At 49.0% G+C, this 17,265-nt stretch overlaps 1 protein-coding gene and 1 long non-coding RNA gene across 6 annotated transcripts; both read left to right on the plus strand.

The window, feature by feature from the left end:
- Positions 1–476: 476 nt before the first annotated feature.
- On the plus strand, positions 477–15,500 carry golph3a (golgi phosphoprotein 3a). Of its 2 annotated transcripts, XR_009528035.1 has the most exons (5): positions 477–909; positions 7,988–8,119; positions 9,006–9,120; positions 14,739–15,257; positions 15,316–15,500. XR_009528035.1 is itself a non-coding variant. In XM_060064998.1 (4 exons), exons 1-4 carry the CDS (start codon positions 697–699, stop codon positions 15,161–15,163), a joined length of 885 nt encoding a protein of 294 aa, XP_059920981.1. In that variant the 5' UTR covers positions 477–696; the 3' UTR covers positions 15,164–15,500. The 2 variants fall into 2 exon arrangements, 1 of the variants encoding a protein (XP_059920981.1); XM_060064998.1 differs by having other exon boundaries at positions 14,739–15,500.
- On the plus strand, positions 9,762–11,873 carry LOC132467902 (uncharacterized). 4 transcript variants are annotated; one of them, XR_009528113.1, is made up of 4 exons: positions 9,762–11,007; positions 11,119–11,236; positions 11,520–11,578; positions 11,611–11,873. It is a non-coding gene; the product is annotated as an uncharacterized LOC132467902 (long non-coding RNA). The 4 variants fall into 4 exon arrangements; XR_009528116.1 differs by having other exon boundaries at positions 11,205–11,236; XR_009528115.1 differs by lacking the exon at positions 11,520–11,578 and having other exon boundaries at positions 11,119–11,263; positions 11,595–11,625.
- Positions 15,501–17,265: the final 1,765 nt, after the last annotated feature.

The raw sequence follows: 17,265 nt of genomic DNA on the forward strand, positions 1-17,265 counted from the left end.
GTATGACCGTATTAGTATCAATAGCTTCAATAGTTTCAATAGCCTCCATTAGCCATGATAATGACTGGTTAGTTTTGATGGTTAGTTGAGGAGTAGGTTAAGGACTGATGGTTAAGGAATAAAGGACTGATTGTTAGTATTGGACTGATGGTTAGTTAAGGAGTAGGTTAATGACTGATGGTTAGTTGAGTAGGTTAAGGTGATAGTTAGTTAGCTAGATAATAAATTAAATCACAAATGCTTTTTTTCGTCTCTAAATTATTTGGAGACGCTTTAAAAGTACTAGAAACTAATGTATAGAAAACTACAATGTTACTATAACGGCACACCATTGTTACTAGGTGAGATGCCTACCTAGGATATACCTGCTGGGATGATGTAGGCCGACAGGAGGCTGGGCCACCTCGGTCAGTCTGTAGGCCTGCAGGAGGCTGGCCCACCTCGGTGAGACTAGGCCTACAGGAGGCTGGCCCACCTCGGTGCCACATCCACCGCTCCGTCAGCGGCGGGCGCCATATTGGATCCTCGGTGGTAAACACACACTAACCCGGGCTGTTAGCGGACAGAAGAACGGCTGACCGAGCTGCTATATGTATCAGCGGGGTCGGTCGAGTGCTTAGTCTCGGGCACACGGGTCCGAGAGGTTTGACTTGTAGTCGTTTTGTGGCGAGCTTGCTGGTGTGTTTTTTATAAGACATGACTTCCCTGAGTCAGAGGAGCTCGGGCCTGGTGCAGCGCCGAACCGAGGCGTCGCGTAGCGCAGCGGCCGACAAGGACAAGCCCTCCGCCGGGGAGGAGCCCGAGCCGCGCCGCGGAGAGGAGCCCGAGGACGACGAGCAGGGAGATTCCAAAGAGACGCGGCTGACCCTGATGGAGGAGGTGCTGCTGCTCGGCCTGAAGGACCGGGAGGTGAACCGGCTGTTTTAATTTCCCTCAACAGCATTTTATTAGCGAAAACTCCCCTCGATGTACAGGTTGTTGTTTTCCAGGTTAATAACTCATCTCTCCTTCGTGTCACAGGCCAACAATAATGCATTATAAACCCTTTGATCAATATAAACCTTAAAATTTGTTATTTACATCATACCTCTGCCCATCTCTAGTAAGTATCCAGTAAGTTTATTATCTTCTTTATATATATATATATATATATATATATATATATATATATATATATATATATATATATATATGTGTATATATATATATATATATATATATATATATATATATATATATATGTGTATATATATATATATATATATATATATATATATATATATATATATATATATATATATATATGTGTATATATATATATATGTGTATATATATATATATATATATATATATATATATATATATGTGTATATATATATATATATATATATATATATTACACGTGTGTGTGTGTGTGTGTGTGTGTGTGTGTGTGTGTGTGTATTATACACAGGTGTATGGATGTACCTGTAGTGTATATATAGTAACAGTATACTGCAGACTTGACAGGAAAATGTGGACGAAAACTATTTGATCCTAAGTGATAAACAGACAGAAAAAAATTGTATTTTTTTGGTTTGGTGATGATTTGAGTTATTTCACAACCACCCAAATATAATTAAGGTAAGTTCAGTTAATTTTAGCTGGTGGTGTTTCAGAAACCTATTCTGAAACCATCTCAATCAGCTCCTGTATAACTGGTCAAAAAACCTGAAAATATGTTTCCAGGTTCTCTTTCTGAGCGGGAAATCTCTTGTTTCCTTAATTTCATTCAAAATGCAAGCTAGTTCGAAAAAGCTGTACATAATGTACACTTCCTCTCTGATACCTTTCTCTAACGCCTCCTCCCTGTTCATCTCCTCTCTCCTTGTTTACCTCCTCTCTGTGTTGATATGAGATGCAACTGGACCGGCTGGGACTTCATAATCCAGCCCGAGATTGAAAGTAGTGCAGCTGTTTCCTGTGTTGATCTTTATTGCTTCGATCGCCTGGTCAACCTAACAGTAATTCTGACTTAGTCTGAGATTTTGGCTGTACAGTATGTCCATGATCCATTAGTCCTGCCATGTAGAGACCACTACATGGTCTCTGTATGGAGAAGAAGCCCAGTACTTTATGTGTGCCTACAGAGGCGAGGGGGGAGTATTCAGAGCCAGTACAAACAGCCTGACGCCTCCTCAGCCTGTGAATCAGTCTTTCATTGAGCCGGGCGTGTTCTGTTGGGAGAGAGTGAGGTGGTGTTGGGAGAGAGTGAGGTGGTGTTGGGAGAGAGTGAGGTGGTGTTTAGTGAGGTGGTGTTGGGAGAGAGTGAGGTGGTGTTGGGAGAGAGTGAGGTGGTGTTGGGAGAGAGTGAGGTGGTGTTTAGTGAGGTGGTGTTGGGAAAGAGTGAGGTGGTGTTTAGTGAGGTGGTGTTGGGAGAGAGTGAGGTGGTGTTGGGAGAGAGTGAGGTGGTGTTTAGTGAGGTGGTGTTTAGTGAGGTGGTGTTGGGAGAGAGTGAGGTGGTGTTGGGAAAGAGTGAGGTGGTGTTGGGAGAGAGTGAGGTGGTGTTGGGAAAGAGTGAGGTGGTGTTTAGTGAGGTGGTGTTGGGAGAGAGTGAGGTGGTGTTGGGAAAGAGTGAGGTGGTGTTTAGTGAGGTGGTGTTTAGTGAGGTGGTGTTGGGAGAGAGTGAGGTGGTGTTGGGAAAGAGTGAGGTGGTGTTGGGAGAGAGTGAGGTGGTGTTTAGTGAGGTGGTGTTGGGAAAGAGTGAGGTGGTGTTTAGTGAGGTGGTGTTGGGAGAGAGTGAGGTGGTGTTGGGAGAGAGTGAGGTGGTGTTGGGAGAGAGTGAGGTGGTGTTGGGAGAGAGTGAGGTGGTGTTTAGTGAGGTGGTGTTGGGAGAGAGTGAGGTGGTGTTGGGAAAGAGTGAGGTGGTGTTGGGAGAGAGTGAGGTGGTGTTGGGAAAGAGTGAGGTGGTGTTTAGTGAGGTGGTGTTTAGTGAGGTGGTGTTGGGAGAGAGTGAGGTGGTGTTGGGAAAGAGTGAGGTGGTGTTGGGAGAGAGTGAGGTGGTGTTGGGAAAGAGTGAGGTGGTGTTTAGTGAGGTGGTGTTGGGAGAGAGTGAGGTGGTGTTGGGAGAGAGTGAGGTGGTGTTGGGAAAGAGTGAGGTGGTGTTTAGTGAGGTGGTGTTGGGAGAGAGTGAGGTGGTGTTGGGAGAGAGTGAGGTGGTGTTGGTAGAGTGAGGTGGTGTTGGGAGAAAGTGAGGTGGCGTTGGGAGAGAGTGAGGTGGTGTTTAGTGAGGTGGTGTTTAGTGAGGTGTTGGGAGAGAGTGAGGTGGTGTTGGGAAAGAGTGAGGTGGTGTTTAGTGAGGTGGTGTTTAGTGAGGTGGTGTTGGGAAAGAGTGAGGTGGTGTTTAGTGAGGTGGTGTTGGGAGAGAGTGAGGTGGTGTTGGGAGAGAGTGAGGTGGTGTTTAGTGAGGTGGTGTTGGGAGAGAGTGAGGTGGTGTTGGGAGAGAGTGAGGTGGTGTTTAGTGAGGTGGTGTTGGGAGAGAGTGAGGTGGTGTTGGGAGAGAGTGAGGTGGTGTTTAGTGAGGTGGTGTTGGGAGAGAGTAAGGTGGTGTTGGGAGAGAGTGAGGTGGTGTTTAGTGAGGTGGTGTTGGGAGAGAGTGAGGTGGTGTTGGGAGGGAGTGAGGTGGTGTTTTGGGGGAGTGAGGTGGTGTTTAGTGAGGTGGTGTTTAGTGAGGTGGTGTTTGGTGAGGTGGTGTTTGGAGAGAGTGAGGTGGTGTTTTGGGGGAGTGAGGTGGTGTTTTGGGGGAGTGAGGTGGTGTTTTGAGGGAGTGAGGCGGTGTTTTGAGGGAGTGAGGTGGTGTTTTGGGGGAGTGAGGTGGTGTTTTGGGGGAGTGAGGTGGTGTTTTGGGGGAGTGAGGTGGTGTTTTGAGGGAGTGAGGCAGTGTTTTGAGGGAGTGAGGCAGTGTTTTGGGGGGAGTGAGGTGGTGTTTTGGGGGGAGTGAGGTGGTGTTTTGAGGGAGTGAGGTGGTGTTTTGGGGGAGTGAGGTGGTGTTTTGGGGGAGAGTGAGGTGGTGTTGGTAGAGAGTGAGGTGGTGTTGGTAGAGAGTGAGGTGGTGTTGGGAGAAAGTGAGGTGGTGTTGGGAGAGAGTGAGGTGGTGTTGGGAGAGAGTGAGGTGGTGTTTAGTGAGGTGGTGTTTAGTGAGGTGGTGTTGGGAGAGAGTGAGGTGGTGTTGGGAAAGAGTGAGGTGGTGTTTAGTGAGGTGGTGTTGGGAGAGAGTGAGGTGGTGTTTGGAGAAAGTGAGGTGGTGTTGGGAGAGAGTGAGGTGGTGTTTAGTGAGGTGGTGTTGGGAGAGAGTGAGGTGGTGTTGGGAGAGAGTGAGGTGGTGTTGGGAGAGAGTGAGGTGGTGTTTAGTGAGGTGGTGTTGGGAGAGAGTGAGGTGGTGTTGGGAGAGAGTGAGGTGGTGTTTAGTGAGGTGGTGTTGGGAGAGAGTGAGGTGGTGTTGGGAGAGAGTGAGGTGGTGTTTAGTGAGGTGGTGTTGGGAGAGAGTGAGGTGGTGTTTGGAGAGAGTGAGGTGGTGTTGGGAGAGAGTGAGGTGGTGTTGGGAGAGAGTGAGGTGGTGTTTAGTGAGGTGGTGTTGGGAGAGAGTAAGGTGGTGTTGGGAGAGAGTGAGGTGGTGTTTAGTGAGGTGGTGTTTAGTGAGGTGGTGTTGGGAGAGAGTGAGGTGGTGTTGGGAGGGAGTGAGGTGGTGTTTTGGGGGAGTGAGGTGGTGTTTAGTGAGGTGGTGTTTAGTGAGGTGGTGTTTAGTGAGGTGGTGTTGGGAGAGAGTGAGGTGGTGTTGGGAGGGAGTGAGGTGGTGTTTTGGGGGAGTGAGGTGGTGTTTAGTGAGGTGGTGTTTAGTGAGGTGGTGTTTGGTGAGGTGGTGTTTGGAGAGAGTGAGGTGGTGTTTTGGGGGAGTGAGGTGGTGTTTTGAGGGAGTGAGGCGGTGTTTTGGGGGAGTGAGGTGGTGTTTTGGGAGAGTGAGGTGGTGTTTTGGGGGAGTGAGGTGGTGTTTTGGGGGAGTGAGGTGGTGTTTTGGGGGAGTGAGGTGGTGTTTTGAGTAGGGATGGGCATAATTAATCGATGCTCGATAATTGATCGTTAAGAAATGCGTCGATTAATTTATATTGTTATCGATCAAAAGGACGTTGTGTTGCATACTGTGAGTCTTGAAGCATTTAATTGAATATAACCCTGCCGACTGGTGGAAAGTGAATGGAAGAAGGTTCCCCAGGCTGTCAAAGTTAGCGCGACAATACCTCTGCATCCCCGCAACTTCGGTCCCGTCAGAGCGGGTGTTTTCTGCTGCTGGACTGACAGTTACAAGGCTGCGTTCGCGTCTGACCCCCGAGCATGTTAACATGCTTATATTCCTAAACAAAAATATGTAGGCTGGAGTTACTGTATGCTATGGACAGTAGGGACAGTCACCACCGTATGTGAGTCGCTCTTTTCTTTCTTAATGTGTTGACTCTCGCTCCGCTTGGTGCCTCTTGGAGTCGTTACATTTTGCCAAAACTGAGTCCAGTGTTTTGGGGGGAGTGAGGTGGTGTTTTGGGGGGAGTGAGGTGGTGTTTTGAGGGAGTGAGGTGGTGTTTTGGGGGAGTGAGGTGGTGTTTTGGGGGAGTGAGGTGGTGTTTTGGGGGAGTGAGGCAGTGTTTTGAGGGAGTGAGGTGGTGTTTTGGGGGAGTGAGGTGGTGTTTTGGGGGAGTGAGGAGGTGTTTTGAGGGAGTGAGGTGGTGTTTTGAGGGAGTGAGGTGGTGTTTTGAGGGAGTGAGGTGGTGTTTTGAGGGAGTGAGGCAGTGTTTTGGGGGGAGTGAGGTGGTGTTTTGAGGGAGTGAGGCGGTGTTTTGAGGGAGTGAGGCGGTGTTTTGAGGGGAGTGAGGTGGTGTTTTGAGGGAGTGAGGTGGTGTTTTGGGGGAGTGAGGCGGTGTTTTGGCGGAGTGAGGTGGTGTTTTGGGGGAGTGAGGTGGTGTTTTGGGGGAGTGAGGTGGTGTTTTGGGGGAGTGAGGCGGTGTTTTGGGGGGAGTGAGGTGGTGTTTTGGGGGAGTGAGGTGGTGTTTTGGGGGAGTGAGGCGGTGTTTTGGCGGAGTGAGGTGGTGTTTTGAGGGAGTGAGGTGGTGTTTTGGGGGAGTGAGGCGGTGTTTTGGGGGAGTGAGGCTGTGTTTTGGGGGGAGTGAGGTGGTGTTTTGGGGGAGTGAGGTGGTGTTTTGGGGGAGTGAGGCGGTGTTTTGGCGGAGTGAGGTGGTGTTTTGGGGGAGTGAGGTGGTGTTTATGAAGACAACGAAGGTGTGTTGCTGTTTGACTCGGCTCAGCGCCACCAGAACTACAAACTTGGAGATGTAGTTCACAACTCTTAAACTTTGTAGAAGTTTGGATCGATTATAAACGGACACTAACGCATTAATAATTAATATAAGTAACGTATACAAGAAAAAAGTATAAATAAAACTTTCTTCAGGTGTTCAGGAAACGTTTGTGTCTATGTCTATGACATAAAACCGGAAAAACAGATCGTTCGTGAGACTAGACTTCATAACAACAAGAATGGATGCCCCCAGCGACCCCTTGGCGCTTCACTGCTGAATCAGATGAATCAGTTATTAGGACTGCTTGCGATGGTTGAACATGAGCGAGAATTTATCAGGTGTGTATATAATTGTAAGCTATAATGTGTCGTAATGCAAATGTTAGATTGGGTGTTAAGTTCGCCCCTTAGTGCTTGCTGCAGGTTCACTTTAGTCTATCACTGAAAGGGGCAGCCATTGTTGTGACGTCACCTTGGAGGCTCGGGTTGCTCTACTTCCGCACAAAGTTCAGAGGGAAATCTCAGACCTAACAGAGTGTTCAAGGCGACTTCCTCCCATCTTAAGGTCCCATCCTCCGAAATTCCCGGAAACTCAGACTGTTTTGAAGGCACCATAAGTCCCCATGTCAAGTGTATGAAGAGAGCAAGAACTATGACCTCATACAGAGGAGGGTCCTGAACTATGACCTCATACAGAAGAGGGTCCTGAACTATGACCTCATACAGAGGAGGGTCCTGAACTATGACCTCATACAGAGGAGGGTCCTGAACTATGACCTCATACAGAGGAGGGTCCTGAACTATGACCTCATACAGAGGAGGGTCCTGAACTATGACCTCATACAGAGGAGGGTCTATGACCTCATACAGAGGAGGGTCCTGAACTATGACCTCATACAGCGGAGGGTCCTGAACTATGACGTCATACAGGGGGTAGAGTCCTGAACTATGACCTTGTCCCCCCCCCAGGTCCATCATGGCCCTCCTGGCAGTGAAACAAGCCTCCTCAGGCCAGTCCGTCTGACTGGCAGTCAAACTGAATCATAATCATAATTCAGGGCTTTGGATCACTAATATTAGATTAATCATTAAGAGATGAATGAAAGGTAAAGTATCTTTCCCTGCTGATTCGGGGCCAGCAGAGATTCTGCTGCAGAATCACATTTTGATCAACTCACTCTTTTCCTTTCTCATGTGAATTTAATTAAACAAAAAGCTAATCTACAATCTCAAGTGGGATCTGGAGGCCGGTGGACCTGGAAGCCGTTCTCTGGTCCGGGTTCCACTCGTTAGGGCGGAGCTTCAGCCTGAAGTCATGAGACCGGTGTCGGAGCAGGACTCCTCCCTCTTCAGAGGCGCTGCAGGCCTACGCTGTTCCCCAAAGAGAGATCTACCTGTGCTCCACCCATCAGTTCTAGACGAACAGTCTAGAGACGACCAGCCAGTCCTAATGCAGATCTAATCCTCCGTTTGGCCCGCAGGCCGAGCCTACGAAACCACCGCTACGATTAGCAAGCTTATGAAGCTCGTCATCCATCGTCTCTGCCGGCGTGCCCCGTAGCCTCATGCTGGACCCGCTGTTGTTATGTTTGGTCGTAGGATCCCAGCGGGGGACAGACGACAGCCACCGGGGGCGTCTGGTTTAATGACGTGTCTGTGCTGCAGGGCTACACCTCCTTCTGGAACGACTGCATCTCGTCCGGGCTGCGCGGCTGCATGCTCATCGAGCTAGCGCTGCGCGGGCGACTGCAGCTGGACGCCTGCGGCATGCGACGCAAGAGTCTGCTGGCCAGGAAGGTGAGGCTCTACTGGCTCTGGTCCACTCCGCTAGCTCTGGTTCTCAGGGTCTGGTCCTCAGGGTCTGGTCCTCAGGGTCTGGTCCTGGTCCTGGTCCTCAGGGTCTGGTCCTGGTCCTCTGGTCCTGGTCCTCAGGGTCTGGTCCTCAGGGTCTGGTCCTGGTCCTCAGGGTCTGGTCCTCAGGGTCTGGTCCTGGTCCTCAGGGTCTGGTCCTGGTCCTCAGGGTCTGGTCCTCAAGGTCTGGTCCTCAGGGTCTGGTCCTCAGGGTCTGGTCCTCAGGGTCTGGTCCTGGTCCTCAGGGTCTGGTCCTCGGGGTCTGTTCCTGGTCCTCGGGGTCTGGTCCTGGTCCTCGGGGTCTGGTCCTGGTCCTCGGGGTCTGGTCCTGGTCCTCTGGTCCTGGTCCTCAGGGTCTGGTCCTGGTCCTCAGGGTCTGGTCCTCGGGGTCTGGTCCTGGTCCTCGGGGTCTGGTCCTTGGGGTCTGGTCCTCAGGGTCTGGTCCTGGTCCTTGGGGTCTGGTCCTCAGGGTCTGGTCCTGGTCCTCGGGGTCTGGTCCTTGGGGTCTGGTCCTCAGGGTCTGGTCCTGGTCCTCAGGTTCTGGTCCTGGTCCTCGGGGTCTGGTCCTGGTCCTCGGGGTCTGGTCCTGGTCCTCAGGGCCTGGTCCTGGTCCTCAGGTTCTGGTCCTGGTCCTCGGGGTCTGGTCCTGGTCCTCAGGGCCTGGTCCTGGTCCTCTGGTCCTGGTCCTCAGGTTCTGGTCCTGGTCCTCGGGGTCTGGTCCTGGTCCTCAGGGTCTGGTCCTGGTCCTCGGGGTCTGGTCCTTTGGGTCCTCTGGGTCCGGTCCACCCCTCCAGGTCTGGATCTGTAACCCTGTTCTCTGGGGGTTCTGCAGGTGATCTGTAAGTCCGACGCCCCGACCGGAGACGTCCTGCTGGACGAGGCTCTGAAGCACGTGAAGGAGACGCAGCCACCGGAGACGGTGCAGAGCTGGATCGAGCTGCTCAGCGGTGGGTAGCTCTGCTAGCGCCTGGCCCGCTAGTCCAGGGTTTAGAGGCTAACGCTAAGGTACAGGAACGCTAAGGTAGGGTTTAGAGGCTAACGCTGTAAGGTACAGGAACGCTAAGGTAGGGTTTAGAGGCTAACGCTGTAAGGTACAGGAACACTAAGGTTGGGTTTAGAGGCTAACGCTGTAAGGTACAGGAACGCTAAGGTAGGGTTTAGAGGCTAACGCTGTAAGGTACAGGAACGCTAAGGTAGGGTTTAGAGGCTAACGCTGTAAGGTACAGGAACGCTAAGGTTGGGTTTAGAGGCTAACGCTGTAAGGTACAGGAACGCTAAGGTAGGGTTTAGAGGCTAACGCTGTAAGGTACAGGAACACTAAGGTTGGGTTTAGAGGCTAACGCTGTAAGGTACAGGAACACTAAGGTTGGGTTTAGAGGCTAACGCTGTAAGGTACAGGAACACTAAGGTTGGGTTTAGAGGCTAACGCTGTAAGGTACTGGAACGCTAAGGTAGGGTTTAGAGGCTAACGCTGTAAGGTACAGGAACACTAAGGTTGGGTTTAGAGGCTAACGCTGTAAGGTACAGGAACACTAAGGTTGGGTTTAGAGGCTAACGCTGTAAGGTACAGGAACACTAAGGTTGGGTTTAGAGCAGGGGTGTAACGGTACACGTATTTGAACCGAACCGTCACGGTACAGGCACTTCGGTGCGGTTACAGAGGTGTACCGCGGTCCGTAAATGTGGCGTACATAGCGTTAATATGGCGAATGTAAAGGCTTGTTTTGCGGTGCGGAACTTAAAACTTGAAGTCGGAGTTCCCCCCGGACCGTTTAGCCTTATTAGGCTCGGCTCGCACGTGCGCGAACTCCGCGTAGTAGCAGTAGCAGAGCGCGATCGCGACTGTGTGTGGATTGATGTCTACTAGCGAACTGAGAGCGAACTGAGAGCGAACTGCATGGCGAGCGACAACAGAAAACCGGAGCTTGAAGATGCCCCCCTGTCATTTAAATCCCAAGTGTGGGAGAACTTTGGATTCCCCTTCCAGGTTAATTATCACAATGGGGAAAGACGAGTGGACAAGTCGAAAGCTGTGTGCAGACATTGTTCAACAGCGATCGTCTATGCAAATGGAAACACATCGAATTTTCGCCCCCGGTACAATTTTAACGTGACGGCACCATCCAGGTGTTACTGTCACCGCTGCAAAATGAAAAAAAGTTGTTCAAATCGTTCAAACCCAGCTCCCTATTTAATCAACCCCTACACCTGTCTGGGAATTCAGAACGGGCAAATGCCATCACCAGGGCTATTGGTGTTTTCATTGCCTCTGACCTACGAGAGGCAATGAAAACACCAATAGATTATAAAATACATAAGCTGTAATTTAAGTTAAGGCTGCAGTTGCACTTTTATTTAATGATTGATTATATTTATGAGAACTTCAGAGCTTTAGAGAGCTGCAGGAATATGTTACAAACTCTTTGTTTACATACCAGCTTAATGAGCCTAGACTGAGCATTAAAACTGGATTTTTCATTAATTTTATGTTAGGGTTATTGGAGAATTGCATCATTTTATTTGTATGTTTCATACTGACAGCTAAAACTGTTGTGTTTAATTCGTTACTAATTAAACTTATGTTCGTTCTGTCAAGCAATCCGTTTTTTCACCATAACTATGAACCGAACCGTCCTGTACCGTACCGTGACTTCAAAACCGAGGTACGTACCGAACCGTGACTGTTGTGTACCGTTACACCCCTAGTTTAGAGGCTAACGCTGTAAGGTACAGGAACGCTAAGGTACAGGAACGCTAAGGTACAGGAACACTAAGGTAGGGTTTAGAGGCTAACGCTGTAAGGTACAGGAACGCTAAGGTACAGGAACACTAAGGTTGGGTTTAGAGGCTAACGCTGTAAGGTACAGGAACACTAAGGTTGGGTTTAGAGGCTAAGGCTGTAAGGTACAGGAACGCTAAGGTAGGGTTTAGAGGCTAACGCTAAGGTACAGGAACACTAAGGTTGGGTTTAGAGGCTAACGCTGTAAGGTACAGGAACACTAAGGTAGGGTTTAGAGGCTAACGCTGTAAGGTACAGGAACGCTAAGGTACAGGAACACTAAGGTTGGGTTTAGAGGCTAACGCTGTAAGGTACAGGAACACTAAGGTTGGGTTTAGAGGCTAAGGCTGTAAGGTACAGGAACGCTAAGGTAGGGTTTAGAGGCTAACGCTAAGGTACAGGAACACTAAGGTTGGGTTTAGAGGCTAACGCTGTAAGGTACAGGAACACTAAGGTTGGGTTTAGAGGCTAACGCTGTAAGGTACAGGAACACTAAGGTTGGGTTTAGAGGCTAACGCTGTAAGGTACAGGAACACTAAGGTTGGGTTTAGAGGCTAACGCTGTAAGGTACAGGAACACTAAGGTAGGGTTTAGAGGCTAACGCTGTAAGGTACAGGAACACTAAGGTACAAGAACACTAAGGTACAGGAATGCTAAGGTACAGGAACACTAAGGTACAGGAACACTAAGGTACAGGAACACTAAGGTAGGGTTTAGAGGCTAACACTGTAAGGTACAGGAACGATGTAGACACTTAGGTACAGGAACACTGTAAACACTGTTTTTACTTTATCAAATATCAAATGTTTATTCCTTCCCATCTCTTCGAACTGGAAGAGATGGGAAGGAATCTCTTCATTGTGTTTGATGATGGGTTCAGAGGTCAGAGTTCTGGTGCTCTTCATTGTGTTGTGTGTTTAGAGGCTGGTTGGGGTGGTCTTCATGATGTGTTTAGAGGCTGGTTGGGGTGGTCTTCATGATGTGTTTAGAGGCTGTGTTGTGGTGGTCTTCATGATGTGTTTAGAGGCTGTGTTGTGGTGGTCTTCATGATGTGTTTAGAGGCTGTGTTGGGGTGGTCTTCATGATGTGTTTAGAGGCTGTGTTGTGGTGGTCTTCATGATGTGTTTAGAGGCTGTGTTGGGGTGGTCTTCATGATGTGTTTAGAGGCTGTGTTGGGGTGGTCTTCATGATGTGTTTAGAGGCTGTGTTGGGGTGGTCTTCATGATGTGTTTAGAGGCTGGTTGGGGTGGTCTTCATGATGTGTTTAGAGGCTGGTTGGGGTGGTCTTCATGATGTGTTTAGAGGCTGGTTGGGGTGGTCTTCATGATGTGTTTAGAGGCTGGTTGGGGTGGTCTTCATGATGTGTTTAGAGGCTGGTTGGGGTGGTCTTCATGATGTGTTTAGAGGCTGGTTGGGGTGGTCTTCATGATGTGTTTAGAGGCTGGTTGGGGTGGTCTTCATGATGTGTTTAGAGGCTGTGTTGGGGTGGTCTTCATGATGTGTTTAGAAGCTGTGTTGTGGTGGTCTTCATGATGTGTTTAGAGGCTGGTTGTGGTGATCTTCATGATGTGTTTAGAGGCTGTGTTGGGGTGGTCTTCATGATGTGTTTAGAGGCTGGTTGGGGTGGTCTTCATGATGTGTTTAGAGGCTGTGTTGTGGCGGTCTTCATGATGTGTTTAGAGGCTGTGTTGGGGTGGTCTTCATGATGTGTTTAGAGGCTGTGTTGTGGTGGTCTTCATGATGTGTTTAGAGGCTGGTTGTGGTGGTCTTCATGATGTGTTTAGAGGCTGGTTGGGGTGGTCTTCATGATGTGTTTAGAGGCTGTGTTGTGGTGGTCTTCATGATGTGTTTAGAGGCTGTGTTGTGGTGGTCTTCATGATGTGTTTAGAGGCTGTGTTGTGGTGGTCTTCATGATGTGTTTAGAGGCTGTGTTGGGGTGGTCTTCATGATGTGTTTAGAGGCTGTGTTGGGGTGGTCTTCATGATGTGTTTAGAGGCTGGTTGTGGTGGTCTTCATGATGTGTTTAGAGGCTGTGTTGTGGTGGTCTTCATGATGTGTTTAGAGGCTGGTTGGGGTGGTCTTCATGATGTGTTTAGAGGCTGGTTGTGGTGGTCTTCATGATGTGTTTAGAGGCTGGTTGTGGTGGTCTTCATGATGTGTTTAGAGGCTGGTTGGGGTGGTCTTCATGATGTGTTTAGAGGCTGGTTGGGGTGGTCTTCATGATGTGTTTAGAGGCTGGTTGTGGTGGTCTTCATGATGTGTTTAGAGGCTGTGTTGTGGTGGTCTTCATGATGTGTTTAGAGGCTGGTTGTGGTGGTCTTCATGATGTGTTTAGAGGCTGTGTTGGGGTGGTCTTCATGATGTGTTTAGAGGCTGTGTTGTGGTGGTCTTCATGATGTGTTTAGAGGCTGTGTTGGGGTGGTCTTCATGATGTGTTTAGAGGCTGTGTTGTGGTGGTCTTCATGATGTGTTTAGAGGCTGTGTTGTGGTGGTCTTCATGATGTGTTTAGAGGCTGTGTTGTGGTGGTCTTCATGATGTGTTTAGAGGCTGTGTTGGGGTGGTCTTCATGATGTGTTTAGAGGCTGGTTGGGGTGGTCTTCATGATGTGTTTAGAGGCTGGTTGGGGTGGTCTTCATGATGTGTTTAGAGGCTGTGTTGGGGTGGTCTTCATGATGTGTTTAGAGGCTGTGTTGTGGTGGTCTTCATGATGTGTTTAGAGGCTGTGTTGTGGTGGTCTTCATGATGTGTTTAGAGGCTGGTTGGGGTGGTCTTCATGATGTGTTTAGAGGCTGGTTGTGGTGGTCTTCATGATGTGTTTAGAGGCTGTGTTGGGGTGGTCTTCATGATGTGTTTAGAGGCTGTGTTGTGGTGGTCTTCATGATGTGTTTAGAGGCTGTGTTGTGGTGGTCTTCATGATGTGTTTAGAGGCTGTGTTGTGGTGGTCTTCATGATGTGTTTAGAGGCTGTGTTGTGGTGGTCTTCATGATGTGTTTAGAGGCTGTGTTGGGGTGGTCTTCATGATGTGTTTAGAGGCTGGTTGTGGTGGTCTTCATGATGTGTTTAGAGGCTGGTTGGGGTGGTCTTCATGATGTGTTTAGAGGCTGGTTGGGGTGGTCTTCATGATGTGTTTAGAGGCTGGTTGTGGTGGTCTTCATGATGTGTTTAGAGGCTGTGTTGGGGTGGTCTTCATGATGTGTTTAGAGGCTGTGTTGTGGTGGTCTTCATGATGTGTTTAGAGGCTGTGTTGTGGTGGTCTTCATGATGTGTTTAGAGGCTGTGTTGTGGTGGTCTTCATGATGTGTTTAGAGGCTGTGTTGGGGTGGTCTTCATGATGTGTTTAGAGGCTGGTTGGGGTGGTCTTCATGATGTGTTTAGAGGCTGGTTGGGGTGGTCTTCATGATGTGTTTAGAGGCTGTGTTGTGGTGGTCTTCATGATGTGTTTAGAGGCTGTGTTGTGGTGGTCTTCATGATGTGTTTAGAGGCTGTGTTGGGGTGGTCTTCATGATGTGTTTAGAGGCTGGTTGGGGTGGTCTTCATGATGTGTTTAGAGGCTGTGTTGGGGTGGTCTTCATGATGTGTTTAGAGGCTGTGTTGGGGTGGTCTTCATGATGTGTTTAGAGGCTGTGTTGGGGTGGTCTTCATGATGTGTTTAGAGGCTGTGTTGGGGTGGTCTTCATGATGTGTTTAGAGGCTGGTTGGGGTGGTCTTCATGATGTGTTTAGAGGCTGGTTGGGGTGGTCTTCATGATGTGTTTAGAGGCTGTGTTGTGGTGCTCCCCTCTCCAGGGGAGACGTGGAACCCTCTGAAGCTGCACTACCAGCTGAGGAACGTGCGCGAGCGGCTGGCCAAGAACCTGGTGGAGAAGGGGGTCCTGACCACGGAGAAGCAGAACTTCCTGCTGTTCGACATGACCACCCACCCGCTCACCAACAACACCATCAAGCAGCGGCTGATCAAGAAGGTGCAGGAGGCGGTGCTGGAGCGCTGGGTTAACGACCCGCAGCGCATGGACCGCCGGCTGCTGGCGCTCATCTTCCTGGCGCACTCGTCGGACGTGCTGGAGAACGCCTTCGCCCCGCTGCTGGACGAGCAGTACGACCTGGCCATGAAGCGGGTCCGCAGCCTGCTGGACCTGGAGCCCGAGGGCGAGAGTCTGAAGCCCCAGGCCAACGAGCTGCTGTGGGCCGTGGTGGCTGCCTTCACCAAGTGACCCTGCCGGGAACATCCTACTGGCTGCACCGCAGTGACTTAACAGACTGGAGGGACGTCCTGGGAGGCCTAGTCCCTATCTACACTAGATCCAGGTCTAGATCTAGACTAGATCCAGGTCTAGTTCTAGACCTGGATCTAGTCTAGATCCAGCCCGTCTAGATCCATCCCGTCTACTTCCCCTCGTCTTCTTTTCTTCCTGCTTGTATATAAGAGTCCTCTTGTTTGTCCAGACGTCTTCTCTCCCCTCTCCTCTCCTCTCCTCCCCTCTCCTCTCCTCTCTCCCCTCTCCTCTCTCCCCTCTCCTCTCCTCTCTCCCCTCCTCTCTCCCCTCCTCTCCTCTCCTCTCTCCCCTCTCCTCTCCTCTCCTCTCTCCCCTCTCCTCTCCTCTCTCCTCCTCTCTCCTCCTCTCCTCTCCTCTCCTCTCCCCTCTCCCCTCTCCCCTCTCCCCTCTCCCCTCTCTTCTATCTACTCCCGGCTCGTCGGTCGTCTGGACAACAAACAAACTAATCTTCAGAACAGAAACTCACCGTGGATGCTGATTGGCCGACAAGACTTTCTGCGGTGCGATCCAGCCCTGATCTGAAGCATACGACCGTTGTGTTCAGTTTGTCCCAACATGGCCACACTACAGCCCCCCCCCCCCAGGCAGCCACGCCGATCAGCCAATCAGAGAGCTCTTTAGGACCAAGTGATGTCACACCGGGATATCGGAGTGGGTTGATTGGTGGATATTCGTCTACTCCCTTTAAGTATGGTGCCGATCAGGTGAGAAGGAAGACATGTTTCGTTTCTTGTTACATTCCTTATTTTGCATTAAATATTTTTTTTTACTAATTGTCTCGGTTGGCTTGGATGTCGAGGTGACGATCTCAGCTGTGGCCACTAGAGGCCGCCACCTCTGGCGCCACGCTGAGATCTCATCGTACCTGAAATCTTTCGTTTTTGTTTTCTCTGAAGCGAGAGAGAGAGTGAGAGGGTGAGAGAGAATGTTTTTCTTTCTTATACTATAAGAAAAAAATAAAGAACGATTGAAAGTGCCTAATCCTATTGTTGCTTTAATGTTTCTTTAAGTTTGGTTTGGTTCACAGCCTTACTGATGACGGAAGTTAACACTTTAATGCATTTAATGTGAAGTGAAAGTGTTTCAACAGTTGAAAGAATGTGTCTCTAAGCAAAAAAAGAAAAGCCATTTTTTATCTATCAGTTAAGTTTAACAGCAGCTGTTCAAAGTTGGAAAAGGCTAACAAAAGAAGAATACAAAATGAGACATGTTTTTTTTGTCAAAACATGCAGCATAATACGACAAAGATCAATGCTTTCTTTATACAGGCGTTGTGTTAACAATATTTGTAATCTAATATGTGAACCAGAGATGTAGTTTTGTCCGCGAGATACACGTCCCCGTTAGATCATTAGGGGGCGCCAGAGTGTATCACACCGTGTTGTCCGCTAGAGAGACACGTCCCCGTTAGACCAATAGAGGGCACCAGAGTGTAACTGCGTGTTGTCCGCAATAGACACGTCCCCGTTAGACCAATAGGGGGCGCCAGAGCTTCAGGGGAAATGGTTTATTTTACTGCGCTCAACAATGTAAAAGATCTAGAAATATGAGTATATTATATTTATACTCATCGGTAGGAATACTTTTGTATAATTCCAAAACGCATAGTTGATTTAAAAAGTTTGTAATATCTACATGTAGGCCCTACTGTTCTGTAGTAACTATAAACATATATGAGTGAAAAGTGTAGAATCTATAGGCCTTCTTTTGTATCTTCATAAAACACGTCTACAAATGAACAGTTTACAGTCTCTAAGCCTTCTCTAACTAAACCCATGAAATAAATTTCGTAGTAGCTAGGTAAGCCTTCTGTAGTATGAACACGTATATGAACTAATATTTCTTAGTATCCTAATATTGTTAGTAACCATACAAAGTGCCAACAGTAATAGTTCCTATCTATAGTAGTGAATATATATATATATATATATATATATATATATATATATATATAAAATACTGAACAGAGTGAATAACCTTTAGACTGAGTGACGGAGGTAAAAGACTCCTTCAACGGTAACACTGGGGGGGCCACAGGG

The sequence above is a fragment of the Gadus macrocephalus genome, chromosome 11 (assembly GCF_031168955.1).
Source record: "Gadus macrocephalus chromosome 11, ASM3116895v1".
Taxonomy (NCBI): Eukaryota; Metazoa; Chordata; class Actinopteri; order Gadiformes; family Gadidae; genus Gadus; species Gadus macrocephalus.